The sequence below is a fragment of the Lepidochelys kempii genome, chromosome 7 (genome assembly GCF_965140265.1).
Source record: "Lepidochelys kempii isolate rLepKem1 chromosome 7, rLepKem1.hap2, whole genome shotgun sequence".
NCBI classification, from domain to species: domain Eukaryota; kingdom Metazoa; phylum Chordata; order Testudines; family Cheloniidae; genus Lepidochelys; species Lepidochelys kempii.
This window is the reverse complement of record NC_133262.1, coordinates 61,319,550-61,346,919: the sequence shown is the minus strand read 5'-3', so window position 1 is coordinate 61,346,919 and position 27,370 is coordinate 61,319,550. Positions and strand designations below refer to the sequence as shown.

The following is a 27,370-nucleotide window of genomic DNA, read 5'->3' as shown; positions in this document are numbered from 1 at the left end:
AAGGACCTCAAAATGTGTCCCAAGGGACTGGAAAGCATAACCAGCCCTGTGTCATCACAGATCATGATGACATCACCATTACATGCTGATTACTGGGCACATTGGGGTTCATTTTCTTCTTTTTTCAGTTTTTAAAAACAAGCCCAGCATTTTAAATCACTTTATTGCAAAAATAACTGAAGCCCACGACAGTTCGTGGACCTGGGTGCTCTTCCTGTTTCTGCCTGAAGTGACTTTGTACCAGCTCAACTCCTCAATTACCTGAGATGTAGAGCTAACAGGTCTGCCAGTCTGTCTATCCCATACTCATCACCTTGGAATCCAGAGACTGTGTATTCTCCAATTTTGGAATGTGGGTAACACATTCTGTAACTCCTCTGAACACGGGTTCTTACTTCTAAAGGGTGTAGTGACCATTTTAATTTTACCAATTAAATGATAGTTTAATTTAACATTATTTTTCAAAGAGCCGCTGCAAGTAGTGAATTACCTTTCCTAGCTGCAGCACTGGAATGACTTAGTTTTGGGAGGGCGGTGAGGGTGGGGGGGAGGGCTGTGTTAATTTCTGATGATTTTTTAAATTTCTTTTTAAAAAAGGGGAAATGGGAAAATTAAAATGGATTCTGCTCCAACCCCATCTTGGTCTCTGACTCATCCTGTGCTGCACACAGTCACACAGCTCAGTCACCGGCAGGAGAGATTCATTCATTTATCCTGCACGCAGCTCCTAAATGATTCTTTGGGCAGAGATCAATAGGGAAGTTCCAACACCATTGACAAATTTTCCAGGTTATGAGGGAATGGTCTCATGCAGCTGTCAAAAAGTCACATATATATCAGGTGAGGCATTTCCAGTACAAAAAGAGAAGTATTAATGCTACTGTACAAGGCACTGGTAAGCCCTCATCTGGAATCCTGTGTATAGTTCGGGTCAGCCATGTTTGAGACAGACGAATCCACACTGGAACTGGTGCAGAGAAGAGCTAATAGGATGATCAGGGAACAAAGGGCCTATTTTATGAGAGGAGATTACAAGAACGTGGCTTGTTGAGCCTAGCAAAATGCAGGCTGAGAGACTCTGACTGCTCTCTACAAATCCATCAGGGTAAACACCAGGGAGAAGGAAGAGCTACTGAAGCTAAAGGACAGTGTGGGCACAAGTAAAAAAAAGAGATAAACTGGCCATGAACAAATTGTGGCTGGAAATGAGAAGAAAGTTTCTAACCATCAGAGGGTGAGGTTCAGGAACAGCCTCCCAACAGGAGCAGTGGGGGCAAGAAACTGAACTTGTTTGAGAATGGAGCTGGATAAGTTTCTGAAGCGGATGAGATGCTGGAGTTACCTGTGATACCAGGGACTGAACACTATGCCCCAGGGGGCCCCTTCCAACCTTGTGTCCTATATTCTTATATCCCACAGGTTTTGCATGAAACAGCCCCATCAGTTGTATGAACACGCTTAGCTGCTCTGTCCCAAATCTGGATGCAGAGTGCTCCCAGGAAGAGGGCACAAAGGGGCTTGTATGTTGCCATGCAGGGTATGACAGGGTATGTCTCGATTGCTTCCTCATGCCTGACTGGGGAAAAGCCCAAGAGGGTGTGTGCTTGGGACTGCAGTAAGCTCATCCGCACGGCTGAGTGTCCAGCTGTGAATCACAGGAGCAAACCCAGCCCTGTGCTGCTCACTCGCACTGTCAGTCCTCTCCCTTTCTGGCACATCCTGGCTCTGCCACCTCACAATCTGTAAGTGCTGTGAGCAATAGCAGCGGCGAAGGTGTGGTTGTGCCTTGGGGCGCTGAGAGGCCAGCTGAGAATCCCAAGTGCTTGGCAGACACTCCAGGCATCGAGCTACTGCTTTTATAACAATGGCTACTAACTGCCAATCCCCTGAAGCCCACAGAACCTCCGCCTGCGGATTGTAACCCGATGCCCAGAGGCGCCAGACAGGATCGGGGCCCCACTATGCAGACACTCTACAGTGCACGTGGTCCCAGCCCCAGGAGCCTGTGATGAGGGGACAGGGAGAGGGAGAGGGACACCCTCACAGTCTGTTACACACACACTGGGATATTACTGCTCCTTCAGGTTTACTTCTCATTCCAGTTGTATCTAACTCCCCATTGGCCTGCCCCTCCCAAGAAGCCCTAAAACCCCCAGACGATGTCCAGGCTGGGACCAGAACCCAAGGGCGGGGGCGGGGAGGCCTGCGATTCTAAGCCCTCCTCGTAGTCATGTAGCAACTTCCCACAAATGGCCTTTGAGCTGGGGCTTCTCAGCTCTGGGGCAGGAAGGAGGGTGAGCATTGGCCCACCTCTTTCTGGTTCAACACGAAGAGGGGCTTTCACCCTCAGAGAAGCTACTGCACCCTCCCACTGCTTCAGGTCAGGGGTGTCACACTTGGCCCAGGCATCGCTCAGGGCACATTGGTGAGAAAATGCAGTTGTGAGTGAACGAGAGCAGCAGAGAACAGAGAGCAGCTCTTTGGCCCTGTGCCCAGCCCCTCCCCAGAACCCTCAATATTCCCCTCCTGCCTAGAGAGGACACTGGCAGGGCCCTGTCAGCACCAGGACCTGCAGCTCCTTGTTTGGTGAGAGCACAGGGACAGGGTCTCATGGCACTGCAGGGAGAGTCCAAACAACTGGGCCCTGCAGGGGGTTGGGAACCATACCACGCTCTCCAGGGGGTGCTCACTTAGCAGGGAGGCCCATCAGAAACTCCTGCTGTCAAACAAGAGTGGACAGGACCTGCACCCACCCCGCTCCTCCAGGGTCCTCCTGAGCAGGCTGGTCAGTGACCAAACACCCACCAGCAGGCAGCAGATGAAGGCAGTGGGGATGTAGGAAGGAAGAGCCCAGAGGGGCTGGCCCAGCGAGGTCTCCAGAGGGTGGGTGAAGGGGTAGTATTTCAGGGATTCAGGGAATACAGCTTCCCACACCTGTCACTGATCAGAACCCAGAGCAGAACCGAAGCAAAGGCTTCGTGAACAACAGCAGCTCCCATGTGATGGCCAGACAGTGGCTCCTCTTGGCACAGGGCTGGGCTTGTCAGTGCAGGTCACAATAACAAAAACCACCGGGACAAATTGACCCGCTTGTCAGCAGCCTCGGCTGAAGGGCTAGGGTTGGATAGGCTATGGGGGAATGAACTCTTCTCTCCCACAGGCCGTAGGGGAGGTGCACAGGGGAAAGCGTGGGGACACTTGCCTGTCAGCACAGGACTCAGACAAGCACCTGGATATCTGGAGCCAAGCACAAGTACTAACGGCCAGTGGACTGGTGTGGAGAGAGTCAACCAACCGTATCGATTCAGTCTGTCCATCCAGCTGTCCAATCAGCCTGTCGCTTGCTCCTTACCATGGAATCTGGCTATTGTGTATCCCAGCAAATCAGAGGAGCTGCCTGCCATGGGGACTGAGCTCTGTGGGAGCACAGTACAGCAGCGGGAGTCTTACCCTTTCTGGAAGTATTTCTTCCCGTTGCCTTTGTAGAACACAAAGCCTCCAATGGTCAGTATGGCTACCAGCACCACCACTGTCAGCACGGCTGCCACAACCATGTTGCTTCCACCTGTCGAGAGCCAGAGAGAGGGATCAGGGAGGGATTCAGTTTGGGGAATTCAGTCACCTATCCCAGCCCAGCCCCTGGTGGGCAGGGCCAGACTGTCCAGTGCTTTGGCCAATCTAAGCAGCTCCTGAAAGGAGTGTGTTACACAGCCTATCAGATGTCACCATCAGGACATTGCTACTGCCTGCAGCCCAGCTTTTTCCTCCAGCAGGTCCACCCCAAACCCTGCCCTCCTGGCCCTAGTGAGCACTGTACCTGATGCAATCTCCGAAAGCTTCCGCTCGCAGTAGGGCGCAGCCCAGCCGGGCTCACAGTGGCATTCCCGCTTGTGATTGCAGATCTGAAATCCAATCCGGCAGAGTTAGGGACCAGGCAGCAACTCTGACCGTGCTTTACAATGGGAGGGTTTGGGCTCAATCCTGCAGCCTCTACCCAGGTCACACTCCCATCGGTTTTAGCAGCAGTTTGGCTTTACTGAGTAGGCATGCAGGATTGGGCGCCTTGTAACTGCTGCATATTTGCTCTGGCCTCAGGATCAGGACCGGTGAATTATACTGACAGGAGAAGCCCTGTTCTCCTGAAGCAGGGTATGAGTAACTCGTGCTGGCATCACCCAGGACTCAGCCCAGACAGTGCCTGTCTGTCTGACATGCAACAGCATGTGATGCTGCTGTGCCCCGTTTGTCGCACTCAGCACCAGCGTCTGGAACAGTCCAGCCACCCCATCTCAGCACCTGTGAGCAGCTCACAGATGTCCCACCGGGGCAGGGCCTTCCACAATCACAGCTGCTGGAGGAGAGGAAGTTCTGCTGAACTCATTGGCAGACAATGTTCCCTCCCAACTTGGGCCAAATTGCTCCCTGAACCAAAGTGCCCAGCAAAAGGCAGGGCACAAGGCCATTGGAATGTGGCCTGATCTGTTCCTTCAAGGTGGACTTGCTGAGAAAACCAAAGTGCTGCGGGAGCTCTCTCAGGGACAAGGACCCTGTTACCACACAGTGACCACACAGCTCAGCCATGGGTGGTCTGTGACCATGTGCTTTGAGGGAGGCAAGTCTTTGATGGCGCGACATGAAAAGAGACATCGTGAGTAGCGCAGACAGACATAGCAAATGGACCCTGTGGGTCTTGGGAACATGACAGGTCGCTGGCTGAAAGGCTGCATTTACCAGCAGATCACAGGAGGAGACATCAGCACCGAGGTACTGCAGACTAAGCATGGGACGTGCAGTGCTACAGGACAGGGAGAGCTGCTCTGAGATCAAAAAGAAAAGGAGTACTTGTGGCACCTTAGAGACTAACCAATTTATTGGAGCATAAGCTTTCGTGAGCTACAGCTCACTTCATCGGATGCATACTGTGGAAAGTGTAGAAGATCTTAGATCAGACACAGAATGGGGTGTGGATGGATAGAGAGGAAGGTCTGTGAAGCACCAAGAACCCATGTGAGATGGTCCCAGGGGTCCATCAGTGCATGGCAGAGGCACACAGCACATTCATGTCTGCTGTGTGCACTCACAGAAAACATGGGGTGTCTGAGCGAAGACCTGTCAGGAACAATGCTTAGCATCTTTCACCCACACACCTCCCAGCACTCTACAATATAATCAGTGCTCCGATGTTACAGCTGGGGGATCTGAGGGACAGTCGGTCCTGTACAGTCAGAGGACTCCCAGGGGATCGTGGCCACACCAGCACCTCTGTGTGATGCCATGCCCTTTGCATGGCCTGAACCTACCCCGTGACCGTTGCACTTTGCAGAGCAGTTTTTGGCACCGTAAATCAGGAGGTCCTGGCAGCGCCCGGCATAGCAGACCTGGAATGAGAAGGCACAATGCTTTCAGTACAGTATATACGGCACCTTGCCATCACCCATCCTGCACTCACAGCAACTCAGCAGCTATGTTACCTCCCTGCTCCTGACCTTCCCCTCCTCTCCAGCAGATCCCATGGAAAACCCATCCTTCCCCAGCACCCGCAAAGCCAAGCACACGTCACCAGCGCAGCAGACAAGAATAGCAGCAGCCTGTGCAGGGTGCTCACCATTTCCTCCCCACACTTGGTGCCTGTTGGCACTAGCGCAAGATTCGCCACCACATCAGTTTCTTCCTTGTCAGTGACAGCTGCTTTGCAGGTCACCCCCCCGAGAGACAGGGAGTAGACGCCACCCCCTCCAATGGGGGTCCTGTTCCCACTCAGGCAATGCAGCGTGCCACACTTAATGTCTCTGCGGGAAAAGTAAACGTCAGGAATGAGCGTGCTGGGTCTCATCTCGCCTTAGCATTGGCATGGCCTCAAAGCCTCGCACCCTACAGCCTGTGCCAATGTGGGACAACTCCTCTGCCTCTTGCCTGGAGGGTGGTCTCAGTGCTAGCAAAAGGTCCTGGCTCAGCAGCCCTTGCCGATGTCTGGGCCCAGCATAGCACCCTCCCACACCTAGGGGCCCCAGCTATGACCTGCAAGAAACCATCTCTAGGGGGAGAGGGGAGCTCAGCATCTGACCAGTTGTGAGGGCAGGGGTGTGAGCAGGCCCAGCTCAGGAGCTCCTGGACAGAGACCACCAATTCCTGTGGCACACACCACCAAAGAGCCGCCTGACAGTTCAGGTCAGCACTGGTGCATCGCACTTGGGCTGGCTCCTTAGTAGTGAAGGGCTCCCTCCCTCTCTCCTTCTGGACCCCACACACTTAGCCAGGCTCCATGGCCATATGCTGGGAGCCAGCGGGGCAGCTCCAAGCTGTGCAGCCTGCACTACCCTGCCAGGATCCTAGCAGGAATTACGGTAAAATGTCCATGTCAGAGACCAGCAGGGGCCCTCAGTAACATCGCTGCCTGAAGCCTGAGCTCTGTGGGGATATCAAAGTAATCTGCCTCCATTGACCCCTGAAACAGACTAACCTTCTCCTCCCAAAAAAAGAGCAGAGAGTTGCAGAGAATGGATTCTTCAAAAAAATCTGAACATTTACACAGATACCTCGCTAAGAAGGGTGTTTCCAGCTTGCAGCATGGAGAGAAATCTCAGACTCCAAGTGAATACTTGGCAGCCATGCCAGGGCTCGGAAAAAACAAATGGCCACCAAACTGGACATTCTGGAGATGATCTCTTGAGTTTGAGGCCATGAGAGAGGACCAAGAGTCTAGCAGCAAAGAAGGAAGTTACGGATTTGGAAGAGCAAGTCACTGTGCTAGAGACTGGCCTCAGAGAGACAGAGCTGCAGAGCCGCATGGCACAGATGGAGCAAAGAGAGAAAGATGCAGCTTAAACTGCATGATTCAGAAAACAGAAAGAGAAGGAACACAAGAATTAAGGGACTACCTGAAAACACTGAAGGAGGAAATCCAATCTGGCATGTAAAAACGGTGGTTGAGGAATTGTTAAATTTGAGCTCTCTGAGAGAGGTGACAGTGGAGAGAGCGCATAGAGTGCTGCTCCCCCACAGCTAAGCCTTTTAATAGACCCAGAGACCTAACTGTGAAATTTCATGGTTATCAGCAAAAAAATTTAATTATGAAAAAAGCCAGAGAACGTTCAGAACTCATACTCAAAGGCTACAAGCTGCAGTTTTCCACAATCTCTCTACCCTAACTTAAAAAAATAGGAGGTGGGGGAAATTACATCAGCACTCAGAAGGGCAGAAATCCACAACAACTGGGGATTCCCAGTCAGACTCTCTTTCAGCTTCAAAAATCAGCATTATTTAGGCTATGTCTACACTACAGACGTTACAGCGGCAGGGCACTGCAGGCAGGCAGTAACATGAAGTGGGAGGGCAAGGAAGAAGAGAAGAGTGGCTAATCCTACAAGAAGAGGAGAAGGATCAGTGGAGATAACCAAAGTTTGGAGTCCCAGGAGGATACAGGATGACTCACAGAAGATTGCCAGGGACGACAAGAGGAAGGCCAGAAAATCACACCAACACCAGCAAGAGGCAGGTTTATGTGATTGGTGACTCCCTACTGAGAAGAATGGACAGGCCTGTCACCAGAGCTGATCCGGAGAACAGAAGGGTGTGCTGTCTGCCGGGAGCTAAGATACGGGTTGTGGACCTGAGGCTGAAGAGTATCCTAATGGGAGCAGGAAAGAATCCACTGATTGTCCTTCATGTGGGAACAAATGATAGGGCTAGATTCTTGTTGGAAAGCATCAAGGCAGACTACGCCAGGCTGGGGAAGATGCTTAAAGAAATAGAGGCTCAGATGACCTTCAGTATGATTGTACCTGCCCCTAGACGAGGAGAGTGAAGGCAAGACAAGATTATGATGATCAACAGATGGTTCAGGCCGTGGTGGCATAAGGAGGGCTTTGGGGTGTTCAACCACTGGGAGGCATTCACAGACAGAAGACTGTTCTCATGGGATGGACTCCACCTAAGTAGGGAGGGAACTAGACTTCTGGGATGGGGGTTGGCACAACCAATTAAAAGAGCTTTAAACTAGGAATTTGGGGAGATGGTTGGGAGATGCTCATGTAATCTCCACGCCTGATTCTAATACTGACTGGGAGGAAAATACAGAAAGTGAGAATGCAGCAATGGAGAAAGGAACGGTAGCGGCTATGAGAACGGACAAAAAGAGGAAAGAGTGCCAATACCAATGACACTAACTGTCGGATAGGCGATACTGGAAGTAACCTGACTGTACCTAATCAGGTGACGAATCTGGGCTAAGCCAAGCAGAAACAACTAGGATGTTTGTACACCAATGCAAGGAGCGCACTTTAGTACGTTTTTCCTGGGTGTAAAATGGAAGAACTAGCTCTACTGGTGCAGGAAATGAAACCAGATATTATAGGGGTAACAGGAACGTGGTGGAACAGTCATCATGACAGGAACACAGGTGTCGAAGAGTGTGTGCTGTTCAGGAAAGACCGGAATAAAGGTAAAGATGGGAGCATAGCAATATAGTATATTAATGACAAGGTAGACTGTAAAGAAATTAGAAGTGAGAGAATGGATAGAACAGAGTCTGTTTGGATCAAAATCACTTTGGGGAAGAAAGCTACCTCTGAGATAGTGCTTGGGGTGTACTACAAACACCCAGGGTCTGATCTGGGTATGGAGAGAGACCTGTTTAATGTTTTTAATGAAATAAATACTACAGGGAATTGTGTGATTATGGGAGACTTTAATTTCCCAGATATAGATTGGAGAACAAATGCAATTGATAATGGTAGGGCTCAGATTTTCCTGGAGGTGATAGCCGACAGATTTCTTCAACAAATAGACACTGAACCAACGAAAAAGATGATGCCATTTTAGATTGGTTATTGGTGAATAGTTAGGACCTCATAGAGGAAATGGTTGTAGGTTGCAACCTTGGTTCAAGTGATTATGAGTTAATTCAGTTAAAACTAGATGGAAGGATAAACAAAAACAGACCTGCAACGAGGGTCCTTGATTTCAAAAGGGCAAACTTTAAAAAATAAAGGGAATTAGCTAGAGAAGTGGACTTGACTGAAGAACTCAAGGATCTGAACGTAGAGGAGGCTTGGAATTACTTTAAGACAAAGTTGTGGAAGCTATCTGAAGCCTGAATCCCAAGCAAGGGCAAAAAAATTTTAGGGAAGGGTTGCAGACCATGCTGGATGAGCAAGCATCTCAAACAGGTGATTAAGAGAAAGATGAAAGCCTCCAAGGAATAGAAGATGGGATGGGTCAGCAAAGTAAGCCATCTCTCGGAGGTCAGACAGTGTGGGGAAAAAGAGTTCTGCCAAAAGCCAATCAGAGTTGTACCTTGCAAAGAGAATTAAAACCAATAGTAAAAGGTTCTTTAGCAATATAAATAAGAAAACATGGAAAGAAGAAGTGGGACCACTAAGCACTGCGACGAGCAATAAATACTGGGGTAGAGATGAAAGATAACCTAGGCATGTCCCAACACCTAAACAAATATTTTGCCTCAGTTTCTAATAAGGGTAATAAGAAGCTTAAGGACAGTAGCAGGGTAGCTAATGTAATGAGGGTATGGAAGTAGAAATTACCACATCCGAAGGGGAAGTCAAACTCAAATAGCTTAATAGGACCAAATTGGTGGACCTAACCAAAAGAAGGCTGAGGGGAGATATGATTGCTCTCTATAAATACATCAGAGGGATAAATACCAGGGAGGGAGAGGAATTATTGGAGTTAAGTGCCAATGTGGACACAAGAACAAATGGATATAAACTGGCCATCAACAAGTTTAGGCTTGAAATTAGGCAAAGGTTTCCAACCATCAGAGTGAAGTTCTGGAACAGCCTTCCAAGGGGAGCAGTGGGGACAAAAAACCTAACTGGCTTCAAGACTCAGCTTGATACATTTATGGAGGGGGTGGTATGATGGGACGGCCTACAATGGCACGTAGCCGATCTGTGACTGCCAGCAGCAAATATCTCCAACAGCCAGTGATGGGACACTAGAGGGGAAGAGCTCTGAATTACTACAGAGAATTTTTCCCAGGTGTCTGGCTGGTGGGTCTTGACAAAATGCTCAGGATCCAAGTAATTGCCATATCTGGGGTCAAAAAGGAATGTTTCTCCAAGTCAGACTGGCAGAGACTTTGTGTGGGAGGCGTGAGGCGGGGGGAGGGTTGCCTTCCTCTGCAGCATGGGGCACGTCTCACTTGCAGGTTTAAACTAGCGTAAATGGTGAATTCACTGTAACTGGAAGTCTTTAAATCATGATTTGAGGATTTCAGTAACTCAGCGAGAGGTTATGGGTCTATGTGCAGGAGGTCAGACTAGATGATCATGATGGTCCCTTCTGGCCTTAAAGCCTATGAGGAGGGAGCAAATTATGAACATGGAAGGTTATTGGTTTCCACAGACATTTTTTGCTTCAGCTAAAGAAAAGAAGAGAGGAGTGGGCATGATATTTGTTAAACATGTACCTTTTTAGATTAAAGATCAATTTCAGGATAAAGAGGGATAGATTATCTTATTGAAGGACACAATTGCTGGGTTATTAATAACAGTGGCTCAGTGTATGCTCCCAAGCAAAACAAAAAAACCTTCTTTAAGGACTTCTTTAAAATACAGCAATGCTTTGGGGAAGGGGAAATTATACTTGGAGGAGACTTCAGTTGCACATTGATTCTTATTGGGACAGGTGGGATAAAAAAGCCAAGGTGGATAGGGACGAAGGTGCAGCATTGACGTCTCTGTGCCTACAATTGAATCTCTCAGTTTGCTGGAGAGAATGGCACCCAGGGTACGGAATTACATATTTCATTCACACCCTCATCAGTTGTGTACTAGAATAGATTTAATGTTAATCTCTAAATTCTTAATAAAGCAGACAAGAACTGCAGAAATTGGCACCATTACATGGTCAGATTGTGCACCATTGAAAATAATACTTGATGGCTGGGATGGTCCCCAAAAATCACTTTTTGGGAAAATGAACTGCTTACTTCTCCAGGACAAAGGTCAAGTTGCAGCCATTGTTCAATACTTTCAAATAAATATACTGACAATATATAAAAAAAAAAGAGGTCTTCTCTGGGAGGCAAGTGAAGCAATATTTAGGGGCCAGTTAGTAAGCAGAATCTTTCAACTGAAAAAAGAAAGAGCTCAAGAAAAAATAAAACTAGAACAGGAGATACCAAGTTTAAAAGCCATTCATAAAAATGTAGGTTAAAAAAAAGCATATGCACAACTAACTAATATGAAAGGGAAATTCAGTATGTTGATAACAGATGCCACTGAAAATGCTCTTCGGTATTCAACGCAGATGTTTTATGAAAAAAGGGAATAAATGTGATAAACTCTGGGCTCAAAAGCTTAAACAGATTAAAGATCAAATATTATTCCATCAATTAAAAACAATCAGTAAAGGATAATTACACACCCTAAAGAAATATGTGCTACTTTTGCCACTTACTATAAAAACCTCTATACGTCAGATACTCCAAATTCTGAAGTTACTGAAAAATATCTGGAAGTTTCAGACTTGCCAAATATAAATAAAATTGATAAAGAAACTTTAGATAAAGAAATAACAGAAGAAGAAGAAATTTTAGATGCAGTAGCAAATATCAAAAGTGGTAAAACTCTAAAACCTTAGTGGCTTCCCAGCTGAATTTTACAAAGTATTTAAGGAGGTATTAGTGGGTCCCTGGAGTGGTACTTTTAATGTTATTCTGTTAGGGAAGGAACTTCAACAACCTATGGAAGAAATGGAGGTTACTTATTGTAACTGGGAGTTCTTTTGAGATCTGTGGTCTCTATCTATATTCCACACATGGGTATGCATGTGTGCCATGTGCCTGAGTCCAGAAATTCTTACAAGCAGTGTCTGTTGGCCCACACATACACCACAGATCTCCTCATACTCCCTACAGAGGATAGAAGAGACAATGCGGGTCAAACTTGTCCAGTTCCTCTTCTTATTGCAATCCCACATGATCCAAAGCAGAGGGGATGGAGGGCAGGCAGTGGAATTCATATGGGGACCACACATCTCAAAGAACTTGCAGTTAAGTAAGTAAAGCCCACTTCTTCAAGAGATGGTCCCTATGTATCTTCCACCGATGGGTGACTGGCAAGCAGTGCTGAGACTAGAGGTGGGTGTGAGGAAGCTTGTAGTAAATATGCTTGCAGCACTGCAGGTTCCACTGCTGCATCCACAGCAGAGGCATGAACTAAAGTGCCATGTGTCGCGAACATGTGGACAGAACTATAGAGGCTTCCCTGCAGGTGTCTTGTGACATAGGGATGCCCTGGAGGCAGCCTGCACTCTCATGGAGTGAACTGTGGATCTAGAGGGAGGGATTTTTGCTACCCTGTAGCACTGTAGGATGCGTCCTGAAACCCACTTAGAAATGTTCTGGGACGATGTAGCTTGTCCATGTGATCTTTCTGCAATGGTGATAGAACGTCTCAGTGATTTTCTAATAGGTTTGGTCCATTGCAAGTAGAAGTAAGTGAACAGTTTGATTGATGTGGAACTCAGAATCCACCTGAAGGAGAAACTTAGGGTGTAGGTGAAGAGGGACCTTTTTCTTGTGAAAAAAGAGTCCACCAGGACGGCTCTGAGTTCACCAACCCTCTTGGCTGAAGAGACAGCCACAAAAATGCTACCGTCATGGACAGGTGGGGGCATGGAACATGTCACCATGGGTTCGAAAGGAGGACTGGTGAGTCTTGACAGGACAAGATTAAGGCCCCATTGAGGTGTTGGTTTAACCACTGGTGGGAAGGTCCTGATTAGGTCTTTCATAAACCATACTATAGTTGGGTGAGTAAGATGTAACGTCCCTCCACCGGAGGGAGGAATGCACTAATCACTGCTAGGTGCTCTTGCAGCGAATAAAGGGAGAGACCCGAGGTCTTCAAAGACAGGAGATTAATCTAAAATGACCAGGATACTTGCAGTGGCTGGAGAATGTTGGTGTAGTTGTGCCCAGGCCAAGAAATGTCTCCATTTAGCCAGGTAGCAGGTTCTAGTAGAACCTTCCCTACTTTGGTTAAGGATAATTTGAACAGGGGCCAAACATGAGCGTTGTGTCTGATGCCCATCCAAACACCAGGGCGTGAGGTGGCAAGACCTTGGGTTGGGATGCTGGATTTTCCCCGTCCTGAGCTAGGAGGTCTGGGAGTGGGCAGATCCTAATTAGGGGGCAGACAGGATTCATCAGAAGTGTCTGGGTGCTAAGAGAATACTGTTGGCTTCATTGTGACATATCCTCTCTACAACCGTGGAAGCAAAGGAATGGGAGGAAAGGCATATCTGAGGTTGTTTGTCCATCGCCCTGGGAGCCATTACCCATGGCTCTTGCGGAGCAATATAGGGAAAGTTTCCTGTTCGTTTGGGATAAAAAGAGGTCCCATTGTGGTGTTCCCCATTGTGTAAATATCTCGTTTAGGACTGTGTCGTAGATCTCCCACTCGTGGTCTGCCAAGAAGTCTCTGCTTAGTCTGCCTTCAAGGGAGTTGTGGATATCCAGAAGGGTAAGCAGCCTGTATCATAATACAGTTCCTGATGCATCAGTTCCATAGTCTGATGGCTTCCAGGCAGAGGGGATCAGATGTTGGCCCTCCCTTATTATGCAGACCACAGTGGTGATATAGTCTGACATTATCTGTATATGGAGTGAGTGTATGAGCTGGAGGAAGGCCTCGCATGTAAGGCAGACTGCCCTCAGTTCCAGAATGTTGATGTGTAGTCTGGCCTCTTTTGAAGTCCCGGTGCCCTGAGCAATGTCGTTGTCCAAGTGAGCACCCCCCACAGGAGGGAGGCATCCATCACAATGGTGGCTCTGTGGGTGGGAGAGCGGAAGGGAACTCCCACCATAATCTTTTCTGGGTTCGACCACCAGGCGATGGAGGAGATAACTCTGGTGGGAATGGGCTCCTTGTCCAGTCGACAGAATGAGTGGAGTCAGGTTTGCACGCACCGCAAGTGGAACCTGGTGAATGGTGTCGAGTAGGTGCATGGGGCCATGAGGCCTAACAGTGAAAGGCACCTGTGCACTTTAGTTCCTGGTCTGCAGGTAATGCGTGAAATAAGGGTGCTCATGATATGAAATCTGACTGAGGGGGAGGAACGCTCTCGTGGAAACCATGTATAAAATTGCCCCTATAAGGTTTATCAACATTGTGGGTGACAAAACGGACTATTCTCTAGTTAAGTGAATGCCTAGATCTGATGGAAGCTGTTGAGGAACCTTGTTACTGACTTGATCTCCTGATGTGAGCAGCTTACCAGGAGCCAATCATCCAGGTATGGCAATATCATATAGCCCTAGCTTCTCATCTGGGCTGCTACCACAGAGAAAACCTTTCAAAATACTCCAGGTGTCCTTGCTTGCCCAAAAGGAGAGGATTTGAAACTAGAAGTGTTCCTGGCCGATCATAAACCTGTGTGAGGAGTGAATGTCCACATGGAAATATACGTCCTTCATGTCAAGAGTTGTGGATCACATCCCCTCCTGAAGGCAGGGGATTACTGCCGCCAATGGAATCATCTGGAATTTCAGCTTTCAAATAAAGATGTTGAGTTGCCAAAGGTCTAGGAAAGGTTTTAAGAAATACGATGAGTAGAAGAGGAGACTGAGACTGTTGATAAGGGAGAAACATATCATCTGGTGTTATGTAAGAGTCCATATGCCCTGGTGTCCGAGAAGTTCTAGGAGTCCATGGCAGCAGGGCAGTCCTTGGATGAATGAGGTGGTACTGACAATGGGTCTGGACCAGCGCTTGTGGATGGAGCCGTTGAACATTGGTCCTTACACTTCAGTACCCAGATGATCAATGGAACTTTTCAACTGCTTTGCCCTCCAATCTGGGGGTCTTTAGCAGAGCCAGTCCCTCAGGTTCCATGCATGAAGTTTCCATGGGAGTGCCCTTTTCCCTCATGGTTAGCCCTAGAAGAAGAGTCTTTGGGCTTAAGTGGTGGAGGTTCTGCTCCTAGGCATATGCTTGGAGGGAACTGCCTGTTAGTTGAGGCCTCTGTACAGCACATGTGCAGGCCAACGGACACGGCTTGGAAGAATTTCCAGACTCAGGTAGGCATGTATACCCACCTATGGAATACACATAGGGACCATCACTCAAAGAAGCTATTGTTGTTCTACCGTGAAGCTGGAAAAGACCCTACCATATGTAGTTCTTATAGGCCCATATCACTACTGCATCATGACAGATTTTAGCAAAAATACTAGCTAGCCGATTGCAGTCCATGCTCTTGGTGAATATAAGCTCACATCAAACTGGGTTAATTAAGGATAGACAATTTCAAACAATATTCAAAGACTCCTTGGAATCATCCATAATGCTAGAGCAAAGAAAGATCCATTTATTTTGTTATCATTTGATGCAGAGAAAGCCTTTGGTAGAATAGAGTGGAACTTTCTGTTTCAAGTCCTGTCCTATGTGGACATTGGTTCCCAGTTCCTTAAAATGTTCTTCACACCAGCCCAAAAGCAGGTGTGTGAGTTAATGGATTTAAATCTCCATTTGAATTATGCAGAGGAACTAGGCAGAGATGTCCATCGTCTCCTTTTTGCCCTGGCCATGGAGCCTTTTGCACAGAGAATAAGGAATAATGAATATATCACAGCAATAAAACTTGCAGGAACACATCCAAAAATAGCTTTATTTGCAGATGATGTAATACTATATTTATCTAAGTGAAATATTTCCCTAAAATTAATATATAAGGAAATCCAGGACTTTGGGAAAGCATCTGGATTTACAGTAAATTATGCCAAATCTGAACTGCCAGACTTAAATTTGCCAGACTTAAGAAGTCATTCCCCCAGAAAACATTTGCGTACAAATGGGCAACAAATTCTGTAAGATACCCAAGAACAGTCACAGTGGATCAGACCAATGGTCCATTTAGTCCAGTAGTCTTCAGAGGCAATGAACAGAACTGGGCAATTTTGACTGATCCATCCTCTGTTGTCCAATCCCAGCTTCCGGCAGTCGGAGGTTTAGGGGCACCCGGAGCATCTTGGAATTTGTATCTTAAGCAACCTAGACAGGGTTTACGATTTAAATATCAAACCACTACTTCAGCAAATGAAAAAAGATCTGGAGTGCTAGGGCTAATATGCAATTTCTTGATTGGGAAGAACAGCCAAAGTCAAAATGAACATTTTCCAAGGGTATTTTACTTGTTTCAAAATCTTCCTGGTAATCAAACCAGATAAAACTCTAGCAGGAATACAGAGGATGTTGTTAGAATTTATATGGACTAAGAAAAGACCAAGTGTGAGTCCAGATACTTTGTATTGACCCATTAACCAGGGTGGACTAGCTGTTCCAAATATTCTATCCAACCAGACAGCTCAAAGCAGTAGTTGACTGGGGGCTCTAAACCAGCCAGTAGTTGACTCTAAACCAGCCAAACACTGGGTCTTTACTGAACAAGAAAATTGTGGCAATGTAAGCTCTTCTAGACTACCATGGACTAATAAAAAAAAAAATCACACGCTCCAGAAATCTGTACACATTCTTTATTGTAAGCTATGGGTTTGGGATGGAACTAGAGATTAAATAAATCACGTTACCTCACCAGTGACACCCATTGCAAACAATACAAATCTTAACCCAAATCACGAACCAGAGAGCTTAAAGACTTGAAAAGCCATAGAATACGCACAGTTGGCCAGTTATTCAGCAAAGAAACTTTTCTAACTTATTTAGAGATCAAAACTAACTTTAACTGGACCATTCTCCTCTCCCAAGTACTAGTACTTTCAAGTTATGCATTAAGTTTTTTGACTTTCTAGAAAAGCAGTTTTATACAGAAAGCTAACTTTAATAAAAGAAATGGGGTCTACTCAATTAGGAAACAAACAAGTATAATTAATTTATTGATTGACATCTCTGCAGATAGCTTTCCTAACAAAAAAATGCCCATATATGACATGGTAGGAAAAGGACATGGATAGATGAATTACCACAGACGAATGGGCTTTTATCTGGAAAACAGGACCAGTAAACCTCAGTCTGTAGCACAATAAAAGAAAATGTATTTAAGATACTGTTTCAACTTAAACAGGTTATGCTATATACATAGAAAGAAAGAGAAGGAGAGAGTGAGAGAGATTGAATGGGGATAAATGGTGGCGAAATTGTGGTGAAAGAAGAGATTTTATGCATATATAGTGGACATGTTCAGTCACTGAACAGTACTGGGATGAAATTCGTAACCAGATATCACCAACTGTTGGATATTTATTATCAAATGATCCCAAGCTGCTGGGCTACTGATAGCCTAACCACAGAAGAACGGTTCAAAAAACATGGGAGGTTGTTATGGAAAAATTAACACATCAGTTACATACCCAACAAAATAGGTAGGGGACAAATAGTTACTTAGATACCTAGTTACCATTTATTCACTATTCAGACAAAGTACCTTCGTCTGCAAAAGAACCAGCACACCTGTCCACTTGTTTTTGTTTGTTTGTTTATTTAACATTTGGTAGACAGGCCTGGTCTGTTAAATGTGTGTAATCAGAGAATTCACTACATTTAATAAAATCACCAGAAATGATATGTCATTAGTAGTGTAAAGGTGCTCAGTGTAACATGGTAAAACCCTGCTAAATAGAGAGATTCAATAATTATATAACTGAATAGTGTTTCTCTAAACACTGCTGTAATGATTACTATATTGTCTCTGATATTTACATAGCTGGAATTTGTAAACCTGTCAAAACTTCCTAGATAAAGACATGGCTTAAAATAAAAAAAAGTTCCCTGTCCCTGAAAGCGAAGGACTGGAGCATGGCCCCTCACACAATGGCCGGGAACTGCAGCTTGGGGACACCACCTCCTCCCTATAGAGATCTCCTCCGCTGGGACCAGCTCACAATGACTCTGCCTTGTCCCCATAGAGATCCCCTCCCGCACTGGACCAGCTCACAGTGACTCCGCCCCCTCCCCATAGAGATCCCCTGCCCGATGGGACTAGTTCACAATGATTCCACCTTCGCCCCACAGAGATCCCCTCCCCCTCAGGACTGGCTCACAGTGACAACGCCACCTCCCAGTGAAGATTCCCTCCCACTCCGGATCAGTTCACAATGACTCCACTCCCATGCACAGACTCACACACCCTTGGCACTGGGTGCTTCAGTTCCTTACTTTGGGCTGCAGGGCCTTTTCCCGTTCTCTGTCAAGCAATGCAGGTAGTCCTTCTGGCGGCCATTGTACTCAAAGCAGATATCAGGGGCCACCTGGGCCTCTGCAGGGACACAGAGAAGAGCTGACGCTGGAGTTTCACAAAGGCAAGCTAAGCTGAGCCTGTGTGAGCAGCACCACACCTCATGGGGTGACACCTCTGCCCACCTTTCCCCCAATACCAGGCACATCGAAAACTTCCCCCACCACCCTCTTCCTTTGGCAGGTGACTCTGGGGCTCCACAGTTCCCTGCACCCCACTGGGCACCTTACAACCCACAATCACCCTTCCGCCAGGAACTAGTGATAAAACAATGCCTGTCCCTGGCGCCTTCCATCCCAGATCTCAAAGCTCTTCATAAACATTCAGGCCAATACTTCCAGGAGCAGCCATAGCATCCAGGAGCCTCTGATCTTGGGTGTCTGACTTAAGGAACTTTGAAGCCCTCAAACTTAGTGGCCAGGGCAGCTGATTTGGCAACACCAATCCCTCCTGTCCTACACACAGTGAAGTGGGGAAACTGATTCACAGAGAGGCCAAGGCCAAGCTAGTCAGGCTTCCTAAACTAGTGGCCTAAAGTTCAGAGTGCAAGCCACTGCCCTTGACTTTGTTGGATTACAGCAACTAGCCTGCCAAGTGCCATGCGCACTGCTGGGATGGGTGGGTGTATGTCCCATGAGAGCATTGAGGGAGACTTGGGCTCCCAGTCTATGTCCTCAGCCTCAGCAATGGATACACACAGCACTGCATTGGCGTGAGCTCGCCCTGTGAGCATGGAGCTGAAGGAGCACATGCAAAGAGCCACGTTACCTGCACCCCAGAGCGTGCGGCAGTGCTCACTGTGCGAGGGGCACACCCCGTTGTAACAGTAGCCATTCCCATACTGGCATGGCACACCATTCTCTTGGAAGACATCCTCCGGGCACTCTGCTGAGAGGCCAGTGCAGTGCTCGGGCAGATCACAGCTGTTCTTACGGGCACGGCACAACACACCAGCAGCCTTCACCTTAGCAAACACAAACACAATCCCCAAGGAATGGGGGGGGGGGGGTGTCAGCGAGTGCCCATCAGTCAGGCTGCACCCTAGCCTTACACATTCCCTGGTTGGCTTGCTGATCTGGCAGAGTGGGAGGGGCTGATCCTGGTCCCACTGAAGTCAAAGCCAGTTGGAGCTCTGGTATAGACTTCAGTATAGGGTCTTAGTCAGGGAACTACCTGGGGTTGGAGTATGACTTTGGGGAGTTGTGCTAAGCCCTACCCTGCAGTCTTCAACATCAAGTGGTCATGGGTGAATACTGCTTGGACCAGGAAAGTGAAAACACATCCTTAGCATGTGAGCTGGCCCTGAAAACATTCAACCACTTGTAATGTGACCCTTCCTCAGGGACTCACACCCAACCTGTTCGCCTTAACAATTTGTACAATGTTATCTGGAAGCAACTGAGTTCAACTACCTTTTTTTAACCACAGAGTCACAGCTGTTAAGGCCAGAAAGGACCATTATGATCATCTAGTGTGACCTCCTGAACAACAGGAATGGCCACCGGTGATTCCTGTTTCAGAACCATATCTCGTGGTTCAGCGAGAGGATGTCTCACACTAGGACATTCTGTACTGATTTAAAGACTACAAATGATGGAGAATCTACCACTTTCCTACATCAGCTGTTCCCATGGCTAATTACCCTCCCTGTTAAAAAAATAAGCTTTATTTCTAGTCTGAATTTGTCTTTAGCTTCAGCTTCCAGTCATTGGATCTCATTCTGTCTTTGTCTGCTAAACTAAAGATCCCTCTGTAAAAGTCTTCTCCCCATGTAGGTACTAATAGACTGGGATCAATTCATCTCTTAACCTTTTCTTGGGTAAATTAAATAAATTGAGCTTCCTAAGTCTTTCTTTGGCAGGTAGGTTTTCCAGAACTCAATCATTGTTGTGGCTCTTTTCTGAACCCTTTCAATTCCCTTTCTGAAGTATGGACACTAAAACTGGACGCATTAATGCCATATGCAGAGATAACATCATCTCCTTGCTATTGCTCAATATTCCCCTGCTTATACAGCCAAGGATCACATTCACCCCCTTAGGGTATATCTACACAGTAGGTGTGATTTCCAGCTCAGGTAGACATATGCATGCTAGCTCTGCTCAAGCTAGTGAGCTAAAAACAGAACTGTGGTTATGGCAGCATAGGTGGTGGCTCAGGCTAGAAGCCAGAGTATGTACCCATGGGGTCAGATGGGATTGTACTCTGGTGGCTAGCCAGAGCTACTGCCTGGTCACACAGCTATTTTTAGCACACAAGCTCATCTATCCACTTGGGCTGGGAATTACACCTCACAACTGCTGTGCAGACATACCCCTAGGTACAGCATCCCACTGACAGCTCATGTTCAGCTGCTTCCTATCATGACTCTAAGTCCCTTTTTAAGCCCTTGCTTTCCAAAAAGCAGCCCCCCAGCCTGTAAGTGTAGCCTACATTCAGTTACTCAGTTTTTAATCCATTTAATTAGGGCTACAATGCTATTGACTGGCAGCCTTTGGGACCCCCGGGACAAAGCCCTTGACTCAGAGAGCTGTATGGTTGCTTTGGTGTAGCTAGGGGTTACCTGAGAAGCCAGACATGTTTGTTCACATCTCTGAGCATCCCAGCGGCTTCATACCATTTTACCCGATAACCTGGCAGTAGCATGTGCGTGTCGGGCTTACTTAGACTCTCATCTTGAGGAGAAATATGCTGACCATAAAGCCAGGAAATATCACGTTCATGCACCCATGTGCTCGGCACTTTTGCAGGGCTGGGGGATTGGCCTCATTTCATTTCTTTGGGCCCTTTTCCCCAGTTGTCAATCAGCCAGACTTCCCCAAGGCAGCTCCTAGCAGACATCATCCGGAGACTGATTTTACCTTACACCATTGGCAGCATTCTCCCTGAGCACATTCTGCTCCGTCACTTAGTCGGCAGGTGGTGGCATTGCAGCAGGGATCCCTGCATTCCTAATAAACACAACACACATGGGTTAGGGAGTGGATACACTGGGGATGGGAGCAGTGAGTCACCTGGAGAACCTCCTAAAATCAGCAACCCTTTGAACGTCATCAAGGGGGGCTCCTGCAAAAGGGCTGTGTACGTCTCCTGTTGTATGGCACCACTGGGGGATGTAGGCAGAAATGGCACTGTTTTCTCCTGTGAGTACACTGTGAAGTTATCTGTACGCCACATTCCTACCCACACAGCAATCTGTTACTAGCTTCTGACTATGGACATAGTTATTATAATCATCCTTAGCTCTTCTATAGCATGTTTCTATGGGTCCCAAAGCACTGTACAATGAAGGGGACATACTGTTATCCCCATGTTACAGAAAAAGGATGTCAGAATAGCAGGCCAGTACCCTCCCAGGAAGACACAGCCAGTAACAGGGGGGGAGTAGCTGGGAATAGATAAATAGCAGGATAACATCCTTCTGTGAGCACCAGGAGAACAAAACATCTGCCTATTGATCCTTGGATGACTCTGTGCTGCTATCTCCCTTTGGCTGACTTTCAGACCAGGGATGAGAAAGATTGTGTTTTGCAGACTGGCTGCCCTGGAGTGATTTGCTTAATTGACAAGTTCAAAAATCTAAATCCAAACCTGAACACAAGATTACAAACTAAACACCATGGGAAGGTGCGAAACACCACTTCTTCTATACTGCTTGCTAGAGAGGGCAGGGCTCCGGCACCAGAGAGTACATTGCCAAACCCTCTGCCCACTGGATAGAAAGGGTGTATTAAGAAGGATGTGAGTCACAGGAGAGAAAGAGAAGAGAGGCATGGCCTGGAGAGGTTTCTGCAGTCACTGCTCCTTGATCAAATTCCTGGCACTAATCAGAAAGTTACCAAAGATCTGCAGAAGTTTTGGGCAGCTGCTGAAAGCAGGCAGCTGAGCAGGAAGTGCTAGAGGGAACTCCCCCCTTATCTACCAGAGCCAGGAGAGTTCCCAGAAGTCACCTACTACAGGACAGGCCCAACAAAGAAAGTAACAGAACGCCACTAGCCATCACCTTCAGCCCCCAACCAAAACCTCTCCAACACATCATCAAGGATCTACAACCTATCCTGAAGGATGACCCATCACTCTTACAAATCTTGGGAGACAGGCCAGTCCTTGCTTACAGACAGCCCCCCAACCTGAAGCAGATACTCACCAGCAACCACACACCACACAACAGAACCACTAACCCAGGAACCTATCCTTGCAACAAAGCCCGTTGCCAACTGTGTCCACATATCTATTCAGGGGACACCATCATAGGGCCTAATCACATCAGCCACACTACCAGAGGCTCGTTCACCTGCACCTACCAATGTGATATATGCCATCATGTGCCAGCAATGCCCCTCTGCCATGTACATTGGCCAAACTGGACAGTCTCTACGTAAAAGAATAAATGGACACAAATCAGATGTCAAGAATTATTACATTCATAAACCAGTCGGAGAACACTTCAATCTCTCTGATCACTCGATTTCTGACCTAAAAGTGGCTATTCTTCAACAAAAAGACTTCAGAAACAGACTCCAACGAGAGGCTGCTGAATTGGAATTAATTTGCAAATTGGATACAATTAACTTACGCTTGAATAGAGACTGGGAATGGATGTGTCATTACACAAAGTAAAACTATTTCCCCATTTTATTTCCTCCCCTCCCCCCTCCACTGCTTCTCGGACGTTCCTGTTAACTGCTGGAAATGGCCCACCTTGATTATCACTACAAAAGGTTTTCTCCCCGCCCTGCTCTCCTGCTGGTAATAGCTCATCTTAAGTGATCACTCTCGTTACAGTGTGTATGGTAACACCCATTGTTTCGTGTTCTCTTTGTATATAAATCTCCCCACTGTATTTTCCACTGAATGCATCTGATGAAGTGAGCTGTAGCTGACGAAAGCTTATGCTCAAATAAATTGGTTAGTCTCTAAGGTGCCACTAGTACTCCTTTTCCTTTTGCAAATACAGACTAACACGGCTGCTACTCTGAAACCTATCTACCAGAGTGTGCAGCAAGGGGTCTTACCACAGAGCCTCTGCACTGGTGGGAATGGACAGACCGCAGAGTCATTCTGAATAATTACTTTTATTAACATCGGAAAAAATGTACAGGAGGGCTTGGCCTGAGACTGGCTGGAGACAACGCTAAGCATTAATGCCGCAACTCCTGACAATGGTCTGTGACTGATTGTGCTAAAATTCACGAACCTTGGGGCATTTCTGAACATTTTATAAATATTCAGCACTCACCCAAATGCACATGAATAGAAAATAGTAAGAGCCCACAAACAACCACCACCAAAACTCAGCACTTCTACTTGTGAAGAGATTAATGAACCAGTTTATTGGACCAACTCTAGTTACATACAGAAAGCAGATCTGTGTTTTAAAGAGGACCTGCAAAGGAAAACAAAGTGGATATGCACCCTTCATGGCTTCCTGGGGCTGGAACTCACATTTTCTGTACCAAATGAACGATAACCAGTTAAATCCATGCAATGCCTTGTAGGTTATACTTGTGTGAAATGCCTTATACCAGTAATGGAATGGAGTTATTGGAGTAATTGGTTATGGAAATAAGTGATCCTGCTGTAATGGTGTAATGAGGCAGAATGGCCTCATTCTGATGCAGAGGGGGTTTAACTCACCCTGCTGGGCTCAGCTAACTGTGCACCATCCCCTTCGCAGGAAGTGCAGGGGTGGAACAGGCAGTATAAGAGTAGGATCCTGCAGCTCAGCTGGAGTCAGACCAGGGAAAGAGCCAGAAGTCCTTCCCAGGGAGCTGAACCACTAGCGGAGCCTCTGATAGGCTGTGGCGGGCAACAACTCTCCAGAGCCAGTTTGGAGAGAAGGCAAACCACTGTCCCGGGAGACTGAGAAACTCGAAGAGGGAACGGAGAGCGAGCTGCTCGGCAAGAGGCCTGGGAACCAGCTCCTAGTGGCTGCGTAGCTGCCCACCAGACACCAGTAGGAAGAAGCCTAGGGAAATGAGACATTTGTCCTGTTGTGTCAGCATGAGGCAAGGCAGCGACCCCATGTTTCCCTGCCAACCCCACGACAGGACCACCCGTTACTTCTTGGGCCCTGGACTGGGACACAGTGGAGCAGGGTGGGCCCAAGTCCCGCCAACTCCAGCCTTGCATTCGGCCTGGTTGAGTGCTAACCCTTAGGCTGGGAGGCCTGAGCTATAGACTGTTTGCCTGCTCAGTCCTCATCCAGGAGGCCTGGCCTATTACTTGCTCTGTTGCCCAGCCAGTAGACCTGACAGACCAACCCAGCTTGAGCGCTGATTCCCTGATGCCCCTGAAGGGGGCACCCTGGCCCTGAGACACAGTAAGCATAGAAATGGGAATAAGTGAGGCTGCAATGGATTTCCCTACAGCCCCCCATGGGGGTGTTTACCCCCCTGAATTTCCCCAACACCCTCACCAGTTTTGTGAACTAGTTACATGCAGTGTTGCCAATTTAGTGATTTTTTGGAAATTTGAATTGAAATTGAAACATTAATACATATTGTGACAGGGTCAGGCCAGATGCCTACATGAGAGTGAAAGAAGGCAGATATATTAGCCCCAGGTTAAGTAGGTCCCTTTTCTCTGGGTAAGGTAACAGGGAAAGTTCCAGAACAATCAGGAACTTTCTGGAAACAATTAAGGCACACAGGCTGATTAGAACACCTGCAGCCAATTAAGAAGCTGCTAGAATCAATTAAGGCAGGCTAATCAGGGCACCTGGGTTTTAAAAAGGAGCTCTCTTCAGTTTGTGGTGCGTGCGAGGAGCTGGGAGCAAGAGGTGCAAGAAGTGGAGAGTGAGAGGCGTACTACTGGAAGACTGAGAAGTACAAGCGTTATCAGACATCAGGAGGAAGGTCCTGTGATGAGAATAAAGAAGGTGTTGGGAAGAGGCCATGGGGAAGCAGCCCAGGGAGTTGTAGCTGTCACGCAGCTGTTACAGGAGCCACTGTGGACAGCTGCAATCCACAGGGCCCTGGGCTGGAACCCGGAGTAGAGGGTGGGCCCGGGTTCCCCCCAACTCCCTACTTGATACCGGAGAAGTTGAACTGGACTGTGGGTTCCACCAGAGGGGAAGGTCTCTGGCCTGTTCCCCGATCCACTAGGTGGATCAGCAGAGACTGTGGGGATTTTCATGCCAAAATAAAACCCAACAAAATGCTGGCCCTAACCGGGCACTGGCACATCTTTCCTTGCCTGGCCTCTGCCTGTGTGTCCAAACCCTTCCCCTACTCTGTCTGTCTGCTCTGGTCAGACTGTGAGCTATTTGGGACAGGGACTGTCCCTCACTAGGTGTATGTACAGTGCCTGGCACACTGAGACTCTGATCTTGGTTGAGGCCTTCAGGCACTGCTGCAATATACATAGTAAGAATCATATGCTCTATGTCACCCAGAAAGTCCTCAAACACAACTAGGGAAGCCACATTTGCCATGTGTGAAGCTGAAACAAGCAGAAGAAATCATTGTTTACGATAAAAAAAAAAAACCCAGCTTCTCTGTCCCTCTGTATCCAGCACAAACAAGCAAAACCAAGGGGCACAAACTGAAGATGCAAAACATCTTTCACAAGTCACTTTTAAGCAGAAATATGTGCAATACCAAGTGAAGAACACAGGAAGAAAGTGTTATTCATCAGGCAACTACAGCAGCAGGGGCTCTAGAAATCTGTTTGCAGCAACAAAAACAGCTCATTGGCTCTGGTCAGCTCGTATGCAGTGGCAGGGCATTTGGGTTCCAGACCAACCCACAGTTCCGCTGCCACGCTTCCCTTCCCTTCCCTATCCCTTCCCTTCCCTTCCCAGTGGGAGTCAACATACCTTGGGCGTCCCACAATCACACTGCTCCCCTCGCTCTACAAACTGGTTTCCACAGACAGGCACCCCGTACAGCTCATCAGCCTTGGGGATATTCAGTAAGCAGCTAGTCCGGGGATCACTTAGAAACTTCTGCAGGTCACTTACACTGCAGCTGCTGAAGTACTTTGGGTAAATCATGCTGGAGGGAAAGAAAAACAGGCATTATGGCAAACAGCACTTTCTGGTTAAAAGCTCCATTTACCACCACTAACTGCACAACACCCTCTATCCCTTCACAGCTAAAACATCTGTGAGTCGAACCTTGCAAAAAACATAAAGCTGAAGAAGAAAATGTCCATGAGGACTCAATCTGCTCTCACTAAAGTCCATAAGAGTGCTACCATTGATTTCAATGGAAGTGAGTACCTTAACTACAGGGGCACCAGCCTGATGTGTTCAATCCGAGGTCAATACGTACACTGGACAGTGATGCTCGACGCCCATGGCCATTCTCTTTTTGTTCTCCTTACCCAACACTAGCTGCCATAACACATCCTCCATCGGTCTTTGGGGCCAAGCAGCTGCAGCCACCAACGTCTTCATCATGAGACATTCCCAGGTTGTGTCCCATCTCATGAGCCACAGTTGAGGCAGCTCCTATAGGATTCAAGCTGTGGTCCTATACAACAATAAGAAGGATACAGGCTAGTGGATACCAAATGCTTCAGTCCTATCTTTCTTTGGGTTTCTACCGTGCCCATCACCATAGTTTCTTGCCTGGTTCAATGTCAAGATAAATTTAGGCTGCTAAGTAAGAGATTGAAGTCCAGGGCCTCCATAGTAGCATTCTCTGAAATGCTTGCAAGTGCAGGGCCAGTTAGACATGCAGAACTGCAGGGTCTCAATGCATCAATAAGACGATGGTGTAGGGAGGAGAAATTTAGGTTTATTAGGAACTGGGGAGCCTTTTGGGAAAGGAGGCGACTATACAGGAAGGATGGGCTCCACCTAAACCAAAATGGAACCAGACTGCTGGAAGGTAAAATTAAAAAGGTCATAGAGGAGTTTATAAACTAAAGCCTGGGAGAAAACTAACAAGTGTGGAGGAGCACACAGTTCAGACAGAGACATCTCTTAGGGGAGGATCCATTAACAGGGATTCTCTATATCTTAGTAAAGAGGAAAGGATAGACGTTTATAAAGTACAGATAGGAGCTGAAGAGAAACAGCCCAATGAAAAAAAGTCCCATTCATTTACATCACATGAAGGCAGACAACTAAATATTGACACATTTTATAAGTGCTTGTATACAAATGCTAGAAGTCTAAATACTAGAATGGGTGAACTTGAGT

At 47.3% G+C, this 27,370-nt stretch overlaps 1 protein-coding gene across 3 annotated transcripts in view; it reads right to left on the bottom strand.

Moving 5' to 3' along the window:
* The window catches only part of ADAM8 (ADAM metallopeptidase domain 8), a 99,867-nt gene that overhangs the window by 11,590 nt on the left and 60,907 nt on the right, over positions 1–27,370 (bottom strand). For all 3 annotated transcript variants that reach the window (XM_073353122.1, XM_073353123.1, XM_073353124.1), the window contains exons 11-19: positions 26,548–26,696; positions 26,039–26,216; positions 21,081–21,170; positions 18,988–19,183; positions 18,141–18,240; positions 5,606–5,789; positions 5,301–5,378; positions 3,818–3,902; positions 3,451–3,565 (exon numbers count right to left, since the gene is read on the bottom strand). In XM_073353122.1, coding sequence (XP_073209223.1) covers positions 3,451–3,565; positions 3,818–3,902; positions 5,301–5,378; positions 5,606–5,789; positions 18,141–18,240; positions 18,988–19,183; positions 21,081–21,170; positions 26,039–26,216; positions 26,548–26,696 — 1,175 coding nt within the window. The remainder of the gene's footprint in view (positions 1–3,450; positions 3,566–3,817; positions 3,903–5,300; positions 5,379–5,605; positions 5,790–18,140; positions 18,241–18,987; positions 19,184–21,080; positions 21,171–26,038; positions 26,217–26,547; positions 26,697–27,370) is intronic.